This window comes from Scylla paramamosain, chromosome 18 (assembly GCF_035594125.1).
Source record: "Scylla paramamosain isolate STU-SP2022 chromosome 18, ASM3559412v1, whole genome shotgun sequence".
NCBI classification, from domain to species: domain Eukaryota; kingdom Metazoa; phylum Arthropoda; class Malacostraca; order Decapoda; family Portunidae; genus Scylla; species Scylla paramamosain.
Genome location: NC_087168.1, coordinates 21,598,155 through 21,615,695, shown reverse-complemented (window position 1 = coordinate 21,615,695; position 17,541 = coordinate 21,598,155). Strand labels below are relative to the sequence as shown.

General features: G+C 44.4%; 1 protein-coding gene across 2 annotated transcripts in view; it reads left to right on the top strand.

Annotated features, from left to right (window-relative positions):
* LOC135109274 (nephrin-like) overlaps positions 1 to 16,591 on the top strand; it is a 123,206-nt gene extending 106,615 nt beyond the window's left edge. Inside the window, exons 9-16 of one of the 2 annotated variants that reach the window (XM_064020558.1) lie at positions 656 to 786; positions 2,694 to 2,853; positions 12,315 to 12,608; positions 13,670 to 13,848; positions 14,213 to 14,345; positions 14,577 to 15,001; positions 15,190 to 15,333; positions 15,584 to 16,591. In XM_064020558.1, the coding sequence (XP_063876628.1) occupies positions 656 to 786; positions 2,694 to 2,853; positions 12,315 to 12,608; positions 13,670 to 13,848; positions 14,213 to 14,345; positions 14,577 to 15,001; positions 15,190 to 15,333; positions 15,584 to 15,916 (1,799 nt within the window). In that variant the 3' untranslated portion in view covers positions 15,917 to 16,591. Of the gene's footprint in view, positions 1 to 655; positions 787 to 2,693; positions 2,854 to 12,314; positions 12,609 to 13,669; positions 13,849 to 14,212; positions 14,346 to 14,576; positions 15,002 to 15,189; positions 15,334 to 15,566 lie in introns of both variants that reach the window. The other variant, XM_064020559.1, reaches the window with a different exon arrangement.
* The last annotated feature ends 950 nt before the right edge of the window (positions 16,592 to 17,541 follow it).

Genomic DNA, 17,541 nt, shown 5'->3' with positions numbered 1-17,541 from the left:
TTGCTTTACGTGTTCTTATTTATATTCCTCCTCCTCCTCCTCCTCCTCCTCCTCCTCCTCTCCCTCGGTGGTGACTGAAGTTTAAGTAAAATTTATGCTAATGTAGTCTTCAAAATTCATTTCCCTATTAAATATTTTATCTCCTCGCGCACTTCCATTTCTTCCCTCCCTCCACACTTGCACTGCCATCTCCTGCCTTTCCGCCAATCCGCCTTGTCATCATGTTCCCTTTCTCCTCCTTTCTCTTCCATTTCTGTCATTCCCTTCCATCCCACGGTGTCATCCTTTCCTTCACCTCCCTTCCTTTCCATCCCACGCTGCCCCTCCATTCCAACATTGCCATCCTTGTCCTCCTGCTGCATTCCTTATATTCCTTCCCCTCACCTGAATCCACTTCCCTCTCTTCCTTTTCCTCCTTATCCCACATCTCCATCGCTTTCCTTTCCTTGCGTCCTTTTCCCTCCCCTACTCCTCCTTTTTCTTCCACCCACACATCCACATTCTCCCGTCCCAGCTATCGCCCCCACAACCTTTCAACCACCAATGCAATACTCTCTTTTTCTCCCAGTTTCTTTTCCCATCCTCCATTTTCAGTCCCCATCTTTCACAGTTTTTATCTCGTCCGCCCTGAGTCCTTCGTTCCTATTCTCCGCAGACCTGCCCACCGCCACGGCCAGGTTCGGTTCCTCACTGGACGCCACAAATATCAAGGAAGGAGATGACGTGTACTTCGAGTGTTCCGTCCACGCCAACCCACCTGTTTTGCACGTCACCTGGCGCCACAATGTGAGTACTGGGGGAAAATTGATTGACTGACTGGCTGAGTGGGTGACTTGATTCAGGGAGGCACAAGGATCAGATTAATTAACTGATTGATTGACTAAGTGACTAATTTGACCCTTTAACTTCCACCTGGTACATCTTCCCTTAATTACCAATTACTCTGAGGTATCTTTACTTGTTCTACACCAGCACTTAATCTTTAAACTACGTAAAAATTGCGAAACCTATTCTTTTCATCCATAACTTTCTTGTAGATGCCTAAAAGATTTTATAATTGTTTCATAACAAAGTGAAAGGGTTAAGAAGCCACAGGGAGGGGATTAGCTGACTGACTGGCTGGGTGAGTGACGGAGCCACGACAACAGGGTCATATATCGCCAGGGTCATATATCGCCATGAGAGGCGCCACAATGTGTGTACTGGGAGAGATACTGATTAACTGATTGATTGACTGAGTGACTGATTCAAGGAGCCACAACAGTCATATATCACTAGGGAGAAGAAGGGGTGTTTCAGAAGGGCCTGTGGGAGTCCAAAGATGCATGATAGGCAAGGAAATGTAAAGAGATCAATGTGAACAGGAAGAAGAGAAATATAAGAGTGTTTTGAAGACTATCAGGGAATAGGACGAGTTTTTTTTTTTTTTTTTTTTTTTTTTCGTGAGATTGATAAGTGAATGATTGAGAATATGAAAGAAGTAAATGCAATGAGGGTACGACTGATTGAACGCGATGCCAGTAATGTGAACCGAGAGGAAAACATGAAGGTGATGTGAAGAAAGACAAGGACCAGGGCGAGATTGACGAAGAAAGGTAATGAAAGTATGACTGAAGTGAATGTAATGGAAACAATATGAACCGGGAGAAGAAGAAGCAAAAAAAAAAAAAAACACGAGAACTCTGAACAAAGACGAGGACCAGAACGAAACTTTGTCTCGTCTTAATGAACAAGTCTGAATCTGCCCGTGTCCTCGTCAACTCTCCCATCATAACATGCAACGTCACCAACTGTATGATGTCTACCACTCCACATACCTCCACGCCCCCACACTGCACGCACTCCCTCCATCCTGAAATACTCCTACATACACGCTGCCAGTGAATGCATGAGTCCCTTCGTCTGCTGCATTACTAGGGCGAGGATAAAGCATTTTTTTTTTTTTTATGTTATTTATCCTCACTGAGCTAATCGGCTTAGGGACGGTTCGTATTAATTTAGTTTTGCATAAATTCCTCCACTCTTTTGGTTCCCTTATCACGCACGTAAGGGAAAGGAATAATAGTAATGAATAAGCATTGGTGTTTTCTATATTTTCTACGTGCATTTCTTTAATCGGCTTAAGCATGCTTTCTGTTAATTTACCTTTTATTTTCTTTTTCTTATTTTTTATTTTTTTTGGGGGGGCATAAATTCTCATGGGCTTTGCTTATCGTATCACGCATGTAGGTAGTATTAGTACTGGTATTGGTGGTGGTGGTGGTAGTAGTAGTAGTAGTAGTAGTAGTAGTAGTAGTAGTAGTAGTAGTAGTAGTAGTAGTAGTAGTAATAGTAGTAGTAGTTTCATCTCTACCATTTCCCCTCCTTCCACCCTTTCCCTCCCTTTCCTATTTCCATCCTTCTCTTTCTCTACCTTTACCCCTTTCCTTGTCTTCCCTTTTCTTTATACTACCTGTCCCTTTCTCCTCCCTCCCTTTCCTTTCTCTTCCTTTCCCTTTCCTTCCTTTCCTTTTCCTAAATCCCTCCCACAACCTTCACGTCCCTCAACAAGTCCTCCCCGCTCAATCTAACACTTCCCTAACCCTCCTTTCCCTTCTCTTCCCTTCCCCTCCATTCCCACCAGTAAACCCTTGAAATCCCTCCCAAAGCAGCAGTAACCACAAGCACTTCTCTCTCTCTCTCTCTCCCGGCAGAACGTGGCGCTGCATCACGAGGTAGAGGTGGGCGTTATCGTAAGCAACATGAGCCTCGTGCTGCAGGGCGTGAGGCGGGAGCAGGCGGGGCGCTACTCCTGCCACGCCCATAATGAGGTGGGGGACGCTGGCTCGCCCCCACTTAGACTCGACGTGAAGTGTGAGTACGTGGCTATTGGGGTATTAAGGGGCAGATCGGAGGGTGAGTAAGGGACGTACTGTTGGGGGAAACTGTAACCTGGTACAAGAAATGCATGAAAAAGGAAAAAAAAAGGGGCAAATTGGTGGACTTTTTTTTTTTTTTTTTGACAACACAGGAGCATAAAAGCATCGAAATGTGTTAATGCTCAGGTAAAAACTACATACACACACACACACACACACACACACACACACACACACACACACAACACACACACACACACACACACACATATACCAAGTTAGCCTTTTCTCAATAGTATCTCGTAGGTAGGTGACGAAGGAAAGGTGTGTGTGTGTGTGTGTGTGTGTGTGTGTGTGTGTGTGTGTGTGTGGATAAGAGTGTTGTGGAGGGGGAAAGTGGATGATGGGAAAGAGAGAGAGAGAGAGAGAGAGAGAGAGAGAGAGAGAGAGAGAGAGAGAGAGAGAGAGAGAGAGAGAGAGAGAGAGAGAGAGAGAGAGAGAGAGAGAGAGAGAGAGAGAATATGTGGGGAGATGGAAGGAGAAACTGAAAGTGCATAAACTGAAAGCAAAGTGAAAGGGAAAAAAAAAGAAAATTAGATATGAAAATGAGAAAAAAAAAACAAAGTTGGTAATAAAAATAAAGAAACGTCCAGTAACAATTAATACGAGAACAACAACAACAACACACACACACACACACACACACACACACACACATACACACACACACACACACACACACACACACACACACACACACACACACACACACAACCTCTCCATTTCACACCTTCATACATCTACAGGTTAACCCTTTTATTGGAAAATGCCAAAGTTAATATGCAAGTTAATTCCTTCCTGAATTCTGAAGAGATTACTGCTATCGCGAGCCTCTTACGCCATCTTGAGAAGAGAAGGGAAGGGAAGGGAAGGGAAGGTGACTGGAAGACTGGGAGAGAAAAGGAAACGAAAAGAAAGGGAAGGAAAAGGAAGCAAGGAAGGAGAAGGGGACTGGAAAACGAAAGGGAAAGAAGGAAAGGAAAGGAAGAAAAGAGAGGAGATTGGAAGAGGGAAGAAGGGAAGAAAAGGGAACTTGGAGGAGGACTGGAAGGAGGAAAAGAAAAGAAGGAAACAAAAGGGAAGACAAGCGAAGGAGAGAGGTAAGAAAGAAATGGGAGAAAATGGGATGAAAAGAATGTGAAGGGAAAGGAAGAGAAGACAACAAAAGGGAAGAGTAGACTGAAAAAGAGAAAAAGGGAAAGAAGGGAAGGGAAAGAGGAGAAAGGAGATGAAATGGAGGGTAAATACTAGTGAGTTGATAGAAAACAGGAAAACATGAAGGGGGGAATGAATGAAATGGATGATGGAAGGGGGAATAGGGGAAGCAGGGGAAGGGGATCCACTAAATACCACTTAATATAAACACTGAGATGGAAGGGAAGAGGGGAAAGACAAAGAAAAAGAGGAGTAAAGATGGAGGGAAAGGGAGAGAATGAAAAGAGGGAAAAGAGAGAGAGAGAGAGAGGAAGGGGAGAGTAAACGAGAAATAGAATGGGGAGAGGTAGAGGAGAATAAGGAAGAAATGAAAACAAGAGGCAGAACACCATTCCATCTATTTCTCCCTTCACTCTCCCCTTCTGCCTGTCTCTGATAACACCTCCCTCTCCCTCTCCCTCTCCCTCCCTCCCTCTCTCTCTCTCTCTCTCTCTCTCTCTCTCTCTCTCTCTCTCTGGCGCATGCACAAATCTACATAGAAATATTCGTATGAGAAGCTTTGCATAATATAATAGAGACAAAATTAACCATCACCTCTCTCTCTCTCTCTCTCCCTCTCCCTCTCCCTCTCTCTCTCTCTCTCTGGACCCGTAGAAATGTATATATAGCGGGAAAATTTTAGAACATACAAGTGATAATTGTCAGTAGCGAGTTTAGCGGGGAGAGCGAGAGTGAGAGGGAGAGGGAGGGAGTGGGAGAGAGGGAGAGGTAGAAAACTGAATGCTACTGTACAATGAAACTTTTTTGTATTTTTATTGTTATATCAGATTTTATTTTATAACTAACTGACTGTTGTACTCTCTCTCTCTCTCTCTCTCTCTCTCTCTCTCTCTCTCTCTCTCTCTCTCTCTCTCTCTCTCTCTCTCTCTCTCTCTCTCTCTCTCTCTACGTCGGTCTACACTTTACTCATCACTGTTATCTATTTGTACACACACACACACACACACACACACACACACACACACACACACACACACACACACACACACACACACACACACACACACACACACAAACAAACAAACAAACACACACACACACACACACGAGGGGTGGAAAAGGATGAGGGGATGAAACATGTGCTGAGTAACGATGGAATGGAAGTGAAGAGAAGGGGAAATGATGGAAAAAGAACGGGAAAGGAAGGGAAGAGATGGGAAGGAAAGGAAAGGAAAGGAAAGGGAAGGAGGAGAGGGAAAGAAAAGGAGATGGAAAAAAAACAGGAGGAGGAGGAGGAGGAGGAGAAGAAAAAAAAATAAAGGAAAAGTTAGTGAGAGAGGAAAAATGAAAGAAACAAATTGAAATAAAGGAAATAAGAGAAAAGAAAAAAAAGAAACCTTAAAATAACGAAAGCGAGGAGAGAGAAACTAGGAATAGGAATAAGAGGAAGAAGAGGAGGAGGAGGAGGAAGAAGAGGAGGGAAAACATGCAAAAAATAAGGAGCGAAACTCGTGGAAACTGAATGAATAAATCTGAGAGAGGAAACAAAGAAGGAAAGACGAAGAGAAGTAAAAGAGAGACGGAGAAAAGGAAGAGGAAAAAGGAGAAGGACAACAACAACAACAAGAAAAGGAGGAAGATAGCAACAAGGAAAGAAAATGGAGGAGAGGAAGAGAGAAGAGGAATGAGGAGTGAGAATAACACGAGGAAGGAACGAGAGGGAAAAATAGAAGAAGAGAAAAGAAGAAGAGGCAGAAGTGGGAAACGAGAAGTGAAGAGAAGAAAAAGAGAAGTGGGGAAGGAGGAATGAAGTAAGGAAGTAAGAAAAATAAGGAGGATGGAGGAGGGAAGGAAGAGGAAGTTTTGGATGAGGAGGAGGAAGGAAGGAAGGAAGGAAGGAAGGAAGGAAAGGAGAACAAGGAGGGAAGGAGGAAAGGAAGATAAGAAGGTAGGAGAAAGGAGAGAAGGGGGAAAACACCTTTAGAAGAAGTAGAGTAGAGGAAGGAAGGAAGCAAGGAAGGAAGGAGAAAAGTTAAGGAAGGGAAAAAGAAAGAAAAGCGAAAAAGGATGAGAACCACTTCGGAGTAAAAAGAAGAACTGAAGAGACAGGAAGAGGAGGAAGAGAAAACTGGAGTAAGGAGCGAACGAAGGAAAAAGGGCGGAGGCACAGGAGGAGGAGGAGGAGGAGGAAAACTGTTTTGGACACCTGACGTCTCACGCAAGCCGAAACGAATGGGAGAAAAAAACAAAGAAAGGATGGATAAGTAAATAGAGAGAGAGAGAGAGAGAGAGAGAGAGAGAGAGAGAGAGAGAGAGAGAGAGAGAGAGAGAGAGAGAGAGAGAGAGAGAGAGAGAGAGAGAGAGAAAGAGAGAGAGATACATAGACAGACAGACAGACAGACAAAATAAATATAAATAAACAAGTAGACATACAGACACACAGACGAACATAGACAAAATTATGAAACAGACACATCAATTCGTGACCAGCTAAACAGACAGGCAGACAGACAGATGAACAATACAGACAGATGGCAATATTATCAAACACGGTGCAAATTAAAAGCAGAAAAAAGGGCTACCATAGCACGGCACAGCGACATGAAAGGACGCAACAATACGGAGGCATCAATAACATTCAGTAAAATAATGTATAACAGTCGGACCTCCAAAACGAGCAGCACTTCCATATGTGTGGGTGGGTGGGTGGGTGGGTGGGTGGGTGTGGGTAGGGTGGGTGAGGTGGGCGAGTGAAAGCAAGACCATACAAGTTAATACGAAGCAATAATTACCGTAGTGTTAAATGAAATAGTGAACCATGAACTAATGAATCTTTTGCATGTTGCTCCACCTCTGAAATTACTGTGAGGGTGTACAAACAAACGTAAAGGATAATAATAATAATAATAATCATAAAAGCAAACTGCAAGAGATGACAAAACAATAATTACGGAAGTGTTAGATGAAATAGTGAACCATGAACTGACTGACTATCTTTGCATGCCCCGCCGCTTGTAAAATCATAGAGCTAGTGTCCAAAACCAGAAAAAAAAAAAAACAAAGCAATTATTATAGCAGCGTTAAGCCAAATAATGCACCATGAACTCACTCTATTAAACACGCAACTCCACTTGTGAAATCACGCCGCGAGTGTCTAGACGCTTAAAAAATTTAGCAATGATAGTAATAATAATGGCAATGTGTTAATTATGTGCAGTTCCCCAGAGTAATAATTTCTTGTGCCCTCATCAGACAGGTAGTGTTGCCTCCGCGCTGCATAAGTCTTTTCAAGTGTTTCTTTTTTCTTTTTCCTTAATAAGACAGCTTAAATACATTTCCAGTAATTCTCTAGCCAGTTCCTCTCCTCCTCCACGTGCAGCTGCTACAAGTTATGATTTCACAAAGTCTAGTGAATGTCGTGTCTATAAATTGAGTGAAAATTGATATATAGACTAATGAATGCTTTATACTAGGTCTTTTGAAAAATAAACCGAGAACTGGGAATATAATGGATGGGAATAGTTGCTAAATTTGCCGTCTGAAACATGTAGAACGTAATAAATAACTGAAAAAAAGTAAATAAATAAATAAAAACAAGAGAATAAGAAATTAAAGCAAGAACTGGAGATGGAAGAGGTGGGAATAATTACAGAACAATACTTACTCGTCTGGAAGAGGTGGGAATAATTACAAAACAATACTTACTCGTCTGAGACAATTCATAACCTCAAAAAATAACGTAAAAAAAAAAATACGAGAACCTAAAAACAAGAAGCTGAAAGGGCCTACATGTGGCAGCCTCTCTACATCACCACCACTTTCAGCCAACATACAAGAGGAATCCAAGCTGCACTTCCTGTTCCTGAGATAGAAACCAAACAAAATTTATTCATAGCTAAGGGAACGTTGCCAGAGTTACCGACGCACACGAGCGGAGGCCACTGAATTAAAAATATGCAAAAGTAAACGTGATCTCGATGGGAACAAGATAGGTCGTCCTCATTATAGAAAAGTCTTCGTGAAACTGAAAAGCGAACTCTTAACCTGTTATCAAAATACGGGAAGTCTCATTATAAACTACATGGATAAGAAAATGGTCGTGTTCTGGTATTTTGGGACCGAATTCAGGGATTTTAAACATGGGAAAGATATCATAGTTGTGTTTACCTTTTCTTTTGTTCATTATTTTTTTTACTTGTTAGTCTGTTTTGCAAGGAAAGATTTATTATATATGACATGGATGAGGAAATGAACGCATGACGGCATTTCAGGACAGAATTTCGAGATTTTAAACATGGGAAAAGAAGTCATAGTTGTGCGTTTGTCTTTTTTATTTATTTATTATTTATTTATTTATTTATTTATTTACTTATTTATTTGTTTTTTGTTTTTTTGCTTCCCAGTCTATTTCTCTCGGTCTATCTACATGTGGCGTCTCTCTCTCTCTCTCTCTCTCTCTCTCTCTCTCTCTCTCTCTCTCTCTCTCTCTCTCTCTCGTATCTGGCTTTTTTTTTTATGACAGGAAACTAAAAACTCAGCCTTATTTCTCATTCAGCACGCAGATGCTTCATATTCCGTGATGTATGCATGAAAACATTGATCTGCACTGTGTTTAGGAGAATACTAAGACAAAATAACCGTGAATTTTTAGTGTGTGTGTGTGTGTGTGTGTGTGTGTGTGTGTGTGTGTGTGTGTGTGTGTGTGTGTGTGTGTATGTATGTGAGGAGGGCAACCACAACTATCTCCACTTCTTTTCTTCCTCTCTCCCACATCACACAGCTCTTTTTTTTTTCTCTCTCTCTCTCTCTTCTTTTTCCTTCTTTTGTTCTTTGTTTTATTGTAACGTTACATGACACAGATTGATTACCCGTTATACGTATTCTGACTATTGCCTCTCTCTCTCTCTCTCTCTCTCTCTCTCTCTCTCTCTCTCTCTCTCTCTCTCTCTCTCTCTCTCTCTCTCTCTCTCTCTCTCTCTCTCTGCACATTGAATCGTTTCTTTGTTGCTTTCTTTAACTTAAATACTTTAGGATAGATCTTGAACAAATCATTTTCTGAACATTCTCTCCTCACATTACACATTTTTTTCTTCAGCTAATGTCCAGTATTTTTTCTAAACATTATCTTTTCACCTTCCTCACATCACATAACTTTTTCTTTTTCCTCTTTCCTTTTAAAATCCAGATTCTGAGCTCACTTTTAACAAGTTTCTCTCTTCTTCCACACCACAAAATATTATGCTATTTTCCTTTCCTTTCCCTTTTTTTTTTTAACTGTGACGGCACCACATGATATTTGTCTCTGTTTTCTTTCTTTTCCCTTTTTAAAAACGGTCTATCAACTCATCTCCAGGCATTTCTAAGTATTCAGACACATCTTCCACCTGCCACGAAGACTGTCCTAATGGGATGCACAGACGAGCAGACCTATCTTAAATTTGCTCAGTTTCCCCGGGCCAGCGGCGCGGCACAACTCGTTTTCTATTCCTTCTTTGGAGCGGAACTGATCAGGTATGCCGGCATCAGTGACACCGTCCGTGGAATGATCCTCTCGCCGTCAACAATTACATTACTAGCACATTCTCCCTTGTGACCCAAAGTTCTCATGTACAGCTTTTCTTTGCCCCTGAATCTCGTTCCCACTTGCTCTTCTTTCCTAACCTCCAAAGTTTACATGTTATCTGTAACGTTCTTTTCCCAATGTTATCAAATTCTTCGGGAGCTGTTGTTTCTAAGCCTCCAGTTTCCATGTCACTTGTAACGTTCCCTACCCAATGTTTCTGCAGTCTTCAGGAGGCGTAGGTATTTTGTAACTTCACAGAACTTCTACCTTGTTACCCTTTCTTAGCCTTCAAAGTTTCCATCTCATTTGTTACGTTCTCTACCCGATGTTACCAAATTCTTCAGAAGCTCCAAGTGTTCTGTAACTTCACTATCCTTTCTTATGCTTGCCCGCCCTTCATCCTCGTCTCCCAGCAATGAGTGTTCTGCCCCTCTATCGATGCCAGTGTTTCAAAAGCTGTGTTCTTATGTATTTCTCAAGCTAAAGCAACTGCCACGTGCCGGGATCGAACTCACAACCTTTCGCCAACGAGTTTCCTTTAAATCTTGCACACGCCAACAATCCCAGGAGTCCGAGCGCCGCAGATGTCGTTGTGTTGCCTCGTGTGAGAGACGAATCACTCAGAGTGAGGTATATATTGATGTAGCAATTTCTCCAGCCGTCCTTGTCAGTGGTGTGCTTCACGGAAGTTCACGAAAAAAAATAATCTTGCGGATAAAGCGGAAACACTATTGAAGTTTCCATTAAAATGCAAACGTATTTCGGTGCCAAAGCGGAGTACAGTTATTTCAAAGGAGAATGAGTGAAATGATCTTGTCTGATAGTGTACTGCTCGTGAAGGTTAATTTTTCTTATCTTTCCCCGATCAGTGTTGCACAATGACTCAAAGCCTTCAGACAAAAAAAAAAAAAAGACCAATATCATTCAAACGTTTCTGACACAAAACAGCAGTATTTAACACACCCAAAAATCCACGAACATCTACCACATCATCTTCTCATGAGCATCGCGTGAAAAATTAATCATCTTATTGATCAATACACAAATTTCTGTCCGACTTAAAGACACGAAATTCACTGGACTTCTAAACAGGACTATCACTACTTAGGCAACTGCGCCACTCATTCAGCTCACAATCACGCCCTGAACCACAATATTCCCACAGTGACTTGCCTTATTCATGTTCCTGTTTATTCATACATCTACCTTCCTTCCTGCCTACATAGCAACTCCCATCCCTCCCCTCTCTCTCTCTCTCTCTCTCTCTCTCTCTCTCTCTCTCTCTCTCTCTCTCTCTCTCTCTCTCTCTCTCTCTCGTATTACTAAACATATCAACGTTTCATCCTTTTTAGCTGGTTTTAGTGGAAGTTACTCGGGTTTTGAATGTGTTTTAATGATTCCAGTGATAAGTTAATAGGAATTCTGCATTTTTATTGGGGGAAAATATCCATTCGAGCCAAAATAACTACCTTATAATTTATGTGGTATTTCAAAACATTCCTGATGAAATGATGAGAAAAGTGTTTAAGAATACTCTCTCTCTCTCTCTCTCTCTCTCTCTCTCTCTCTCTCTCTCTCTCTGTGTGTGTGTGTGTGTGTACTCACTCTCTCTGTACTCCCTTGAATATCTAATAAATCAATCAAGGAAACACTGCAGGACAGCACTTCCATAACCAACAAAAAGGCAACACACGGGGAAACCTCACAAGCTACACAACTCTGAGAGAATGTGAAGTCAGCTGAATAATTTATAACCTTTGCCTCGCTATCAAAAAAAAAAAAAAGAATATATCACACTAAAGGTCAAATGGAGCAACGCGTTTTTTTTCATCTTTGTTTTCACATCTATAGAAAAAAAAAATCTGTGTTCGTTTGGAGAGTGTATGGCGATAACTTTGAAAAATAGGAAATCGCTAGTATTCACGTAAATCTTCCCGTTTTTTAGCGTGTCTATTAATTCTGTGCTGGTTAAAGGGCGGAACTCAAGGTGACTTTCTCTCAGTCACAGCACGAGCAGTATACCACTGAAGCTACGCAGCGGAACGTACCTAACAAAATTATTATTCTTACTCTCAGGATTGCTTTTGATCCCCACTGCCAGGGTAGAATTCTTGCTGAACTACCATTAAGATCATGAAAATACCATTGAAAAACTCCAGTAACGGATAATATTGAAGTAACATTAGTTTATTTTCCATTCAAGGGCTGTGTCTAGGTTAGGCTTATATTCATTCAGTTTATTTATTTCACTCCTGGTTTTCTCATCATGTAGATCACGATTTTAAGAAAAAAAAAAATCATCAAATTTTGCTGGGAAATGAATAGCCAGTGTTTCGAAGTTGGTAAGCTAAGGTTACTTTCATAATCCCTCCAGCAAGTCCCTGTCTAAAGTTGAGACAAGACGCTGAAAAGTTTAAAAGTACTGACGCTTATTTCTTCATCCATCTCTCCGTGCCTGTTCTGCTTCCTCTTAACGTCTTGAGTACCGACGCTATCTCTCTGCCTACCCTACTTTCTCTTACCACCTCGAGTACTGATATATTTCTCCATCTAACTCTCTATCTGTTGTACTCTACCGCCAAGAGTACGAATGTTTATTTCTTCATCTATCTCTGTGTCTGCTTTCCTTTCCCTTACCGCTTCTAATTCACTAACTTTAGGTCTCATTCCCCGCGCAGACGCCCCAGTGTGCGCCCCGGGGCAGGTGACTCGATACGCCGTGAGCCGCAACGAGGATGCCGAGGTGACGTGCTCGGTACAGGCAAACCCTCTGCAGGCCACCTTCCACTGGACCTTCAACAACACGGCGGACATGATTGACGTGCCTCAGGGCAGCTTCACCTCCTCCAGCAGCCACAGCGTCATCACCTACACGCCCATTGCCACCCTGGACTACGGCACGCTGCTCTGCTGGGCCTCCAACAACATCGGCAGCCAGCAGAAGCCTTGCATCTTCCACATCGTGCCTGCCGGTGAGGGAAGAACGACCGGCATACACCAGAACACACCAGCACACACCAAACAAATGACCACACTTCCGTCGCCACTAAAACAGCAGCGATAAGAACTACGACTTAGCTACACACACACACACACACACACACACACACACACACACACACACCAAGACAAGGTATCTGCGAATCTCTGCACACCAAACTAAGACAAATAATTCAACAATACAAAGCCTTGAGGGAGCATCTAGTGTTTCCTTGCATTCTCTCTCTCTCTCTCTCTCTCTCTCTCTCTCTCTCTCTCTCTCTCTCTCTCTCTCTCTCTCTCTCTCTCTCTCTCTCTCTCTCTTGCGGTAAACACAATGATGACAACAGACAAACGCGGGTTCCCTTGTCGCTGGCCGGCTCGCGTGGGTCAGATACGTGTCTTTATGAGTACAATATAAAGTGGCTCCCTGACAGCATTATTTCCTGCCCCGTCGACCTCACATCCGTCAGTCGAGGAATAATCGTAATGCAGAAGCCGCCGCCGCCGCCCCTCCAGGAGATGAAATCCCGCAATGGAACCACCCAGCTCCCACTTAGTTCCCCACAGACTAATGCCAGAATTTGTCCCCGCATTCACAGAGACGTTAGCCATAAGTCATATAGGCGACAATCATTTTTTTAAGGCCTCTTTGCACTTCTGTCACTTATGAATGCCTTGTGAAAGCAATATATAGAAGGTAATGCGTCATGAGCCATTACATACGGTACTAAGATCAATAGTCAAGTAATGTGTAACACTATCATGCTGAGCGACGTTTTCAGTATTGTAGAGACTGTAAACACATCAGACGACTCAAGATTTAACAGTGCTGGGTCTTGATCAATAGTCAAGAAACGAGCCACACTCACGTCCACTGTGTTTAGCGTCATTGTTACGTATTATAGAGACCGTAAAGACTGTAAACAAGTCAGAGGACCCAAGATTGCGGAAACACGCTAAACGCAGTGGAAGAGAGCGCGACAAGACTATTGACCATAACTGTGTCTTCGCCCGACCTCCCTCACCACTCCTCTCTCGCTCCCTCCTCCAGGCAAACCCGAGCCGCCCCAAAACTGCACGGCGGGACAGCGGACTCGTACCTCCGTCAGAGTGCGCTGTGCAGCCGGGGACAGCGGTGGTCTGCCGCAACATTTTCTCCTTCAGGCCTCGCTGGAAGACGGAGGCACCCCCCACTCCTTCAACCTCACCTCCTCCAGCCCCACCTTCTTCGTGAGTCATCGCCATGCCCACCCTCCCTCTCCTCTATTTACCATCAATCTCATATTAAATTTCCTGGAGTAGAATAAGTGTTGCCAAAAAAAAAAAAACCTGCTCCAAGTTCAGCCAAAAGTTAAAAGTTTTCGATACTCTATCACCTGATTTATAAACTTCCCCGTACTTTCTGCCGTGAGTTATGCATCGGAGGGATCACATCTTTATTTCTTAATTTACCTTGACATACGAGTTTGTTATTGTGACTCCCTCTCTCCCCGTGACCTACACTCTCCCCGCTGCTCATTATTCTTGACTGCCTTCACAAAGCAGCAATAATTCACACCTGTCATATATATCTGTGCCCGCGTCACGCCTGCAGGTGGAGGGGTTGCGCTCTGGGGGTCGCTATCGCCTCACGGTCTCCGCTCACAACCAGAAAGGCTCCAGCAGACCTGTCCGCCTCACCCTGACAGGAGCACCGCGCTCCTCCGGCTCCTCCTTCCAGGCCCGAGGTCAGTGTGTGTGTGTGTGTGTGTGTGTGTGTGTGTGTGTGTGTGTGTGTGTGTGTGTGTCAGAGAGGACATGAATTACGTGGGGATGCAGTATATTAGTAGCGTAATAAACGCTGCACGACTTGAATAAACGCTATGCATACATGAATTTCAACCTGAACATACTGCACACGCAAATCTCTCCAGTGACACATGCCTCCTGAGACCCGCGCTTCTCTTCCCTCCCCACAGACGGCCCATCGGAGGCAGAGGTCCGCGATGGCAAGAACGGAGCGGGCGGCAACGGCAGCGGTATTGGTGAGGGGGTCATCAGCGGCAATGGCAGTAACAGCAACGGTCGTAAGAAGTACCTCGGGGTGCTGTCCATGCCCTCCCTCATCCCCGCTGCTTTGGGCATAGGCGCCGGTCTTGTCTTCATTATCATCGTCCTCATCCTGCTCATCACTTTCCGCACTCGCCGTCCCGCGCAGCGCCGCCACTCCCGCCACGAGGACTCCCCAGGCAAGGACTCCGACGCCGGGGACACTGCCACCACCACGCCTTCCACCGCCCCCGCGCATCACCACCACCACCACCACCAACTCCTCGCCGCTGCCGGGCACCACTCACCCACTGCCATCACCCATCACACCACATGCCTCGAAAGGGAGACCCAGGTGAGAGGTAAAGCTGTGAAACGTATCAGTACCACTCTTAGTTCCAAAGGTATACCCACCAGTACAATACACTTGCATCCCCACACTCACAACACACCTATCCTCCCACACTAATATAGCAACAACCCTCCCCCCACCCCCCCAACACTCAATCCCCTTCTACGTTTTCTTTCTTCTCCGCCTCTCAGGTTGAGTCTGAAAGTGACGCCGAGCCAGACGTGATCCCACTACAGGAGGGATGCCGCCCCCCCGACCTGGAGCCGCCTCCCGCCACCCTCCTGCCGCCCAACCGCTACCAGTACGGACCCGTGCCCGCCCACACCCCGCCCACAGTAAGGACCATAGATCAATTGAGATAGATTATGCAAACACCAGTATAGTCAGGTGTCCAGACTGTCTGTGTCTGTGTCTGTGTCTGTGTCTGTGTGTGTGTGTGTGTGTGTGTGTGTGTGTGTGTGTGTGTGTGTGTGTGTGTGTGTGTGTGTGTGTGTGTGTGTGTTTCATCATTCCTGACTAGGATGAAATTGTTAGTTCTACTATTAGAAAGTTTTAACCTTCCCCCAAGACTCCTTCCCCCCCCAGGCAAGCCCCAGCAGCAATCAGAGCGCCGCACCCACCTTGAGGGACCCTGCGTGCGCTCTTCACGTGGCCTACGACATCCCACCACTGCCCTGCCCCCAACCGTCCCAGCGCCCCACCACCCTGCCCCGACACCCACCCAGGCCCCCCGCCAAGGCAAGGCCTCCTGCAGTCCCAGCCGGCCCCGCCTTGCCCCTCTGCTCTGAGTTGGAGGATGGTCTTCCCCCGCCGCCTCTAGAATACCAGAGCTCCAGAGAGAAGGAGGAGGTCTTAGCAGGACAGAGCCAAGAAGCGCCCGCGTCACCGCAACACACGAAACGAGAGAGTTCAGTATGATAAAGTGCCGCGGCTGTGTGTGTGTGTGTGTGTGTGTGTGTGCGGAGGGGTGAACACACGAGACACGGAGGCTGTCAGATACAAGCACCTCTGTATGAAATATTCAGTACAAACTTTACGAGAGGAGACAATTCTTTTTTTTTTTTTTTTTCCTGATAGACTCCTATACAAATATCTACTCGCAAGTGAATGTGCGTGCTGTACAAGCCACAGGTACGTAACCGGGAAACACATACGTACGTTCACATACAGAGACTGATCAAGCACGGCAGGAACATGAAGAGACTTGTTTCAGAGTAAGAAAAGAAAGACATGACAGCAAGCAACACTCACCAGTGATGTGTTCGTGAGTTACTGACGGGACAGGAAGGGGCAAGATGAGACAGGCACGAAACTGGGCTGGAAACAGAAAAAAAAAAAAAAAAAAACAGCGGTATAGTCAGACTAAAGTCCCTGTGTCTGTGTGTGTGTGTGTGTGTGTGTGTGTGTGTGTGTGTGTGTGTGTGTGTGTGTGTGTGTGTGTGTGTGTGTGTGTGTGTGTGTGTGTGTGTGTGTGTAAGCGCCCACACATGCCGTTCAGGTGTAAGCAAGACAAGACGTGTGTGCGTGATGGACATGACCAAAATTTTACCTGTGATATAACACAAAATAAAGTAATTAAATGTGTAAAACCTACTGCATTATTATTTCCCCACGACTCTGGACTCCTGAGAAACGATCCACCACCACCACCACCATCACTACTACTACTACTACTACTACTACCACCACCACTCCTGCTGCGTGAATACAGTACGAATTTAAACAGAAAGGCTGTCTGGGAGTTGAGAAGGAAGCTCTTGGCAGTAAACACAACTCGTAATTAAAACATTCTTCGCATTGTAAACACACACACAGACACACACACACACACACACACACACACACACGAGGAATGACCTAGTATATACCTTTTCCAAGACGTTGTGAAATGTTTCTGAAAGCGAGTAAAATCACCAAGGTTTCCGCCTCCGTATAATGAGAAACAAACACGTGTCCTGAGAAAACAAGAGAGACGTGCTAATCTTCCGGGCAAAGTTAGAATATTTTCACTCATTGCACCAACACACGAGCGGCGAGCAAATGAAGGCACCGCGTAGTCTGCCCGTCATGGTATTACCTGAATATTTAAACATGATGTACGTGCCCAGAAGGAGAGGAAGTGGCTAGCCGGCAGGACAACGCCCAACATGCAATACTGGGATAAATGTAATAAATGTACTGTTTCTTTGGCTTCACTGGACTGTAATGCTTTGAAACTGACAGGCAGATGGAGGTGTATGTATGAGATGGCTGGTATGCCTCCTAGACCCCTTCATATTATATAAAACCATGATATTTGTTGTAAACTTCGCTCCGCCACACTCTGTCATCCCCCCCTCCAACACACTCACGTCATACATATCCACATGAATCATAAAATAAATCCAGGATTCGCAAACTCTGTGCCTCGGGCTTATGCTTACAAGCCAGTTACTTTTCAACTTTTGTTTCAGTTCAGTTTTTTTTTTTTTTTTTTTTTGTTTCCGCGGATGTGTTTATCGCTTTGCTTTTTGCCGATATTTCCACCCGCCCATGCTGCAAGT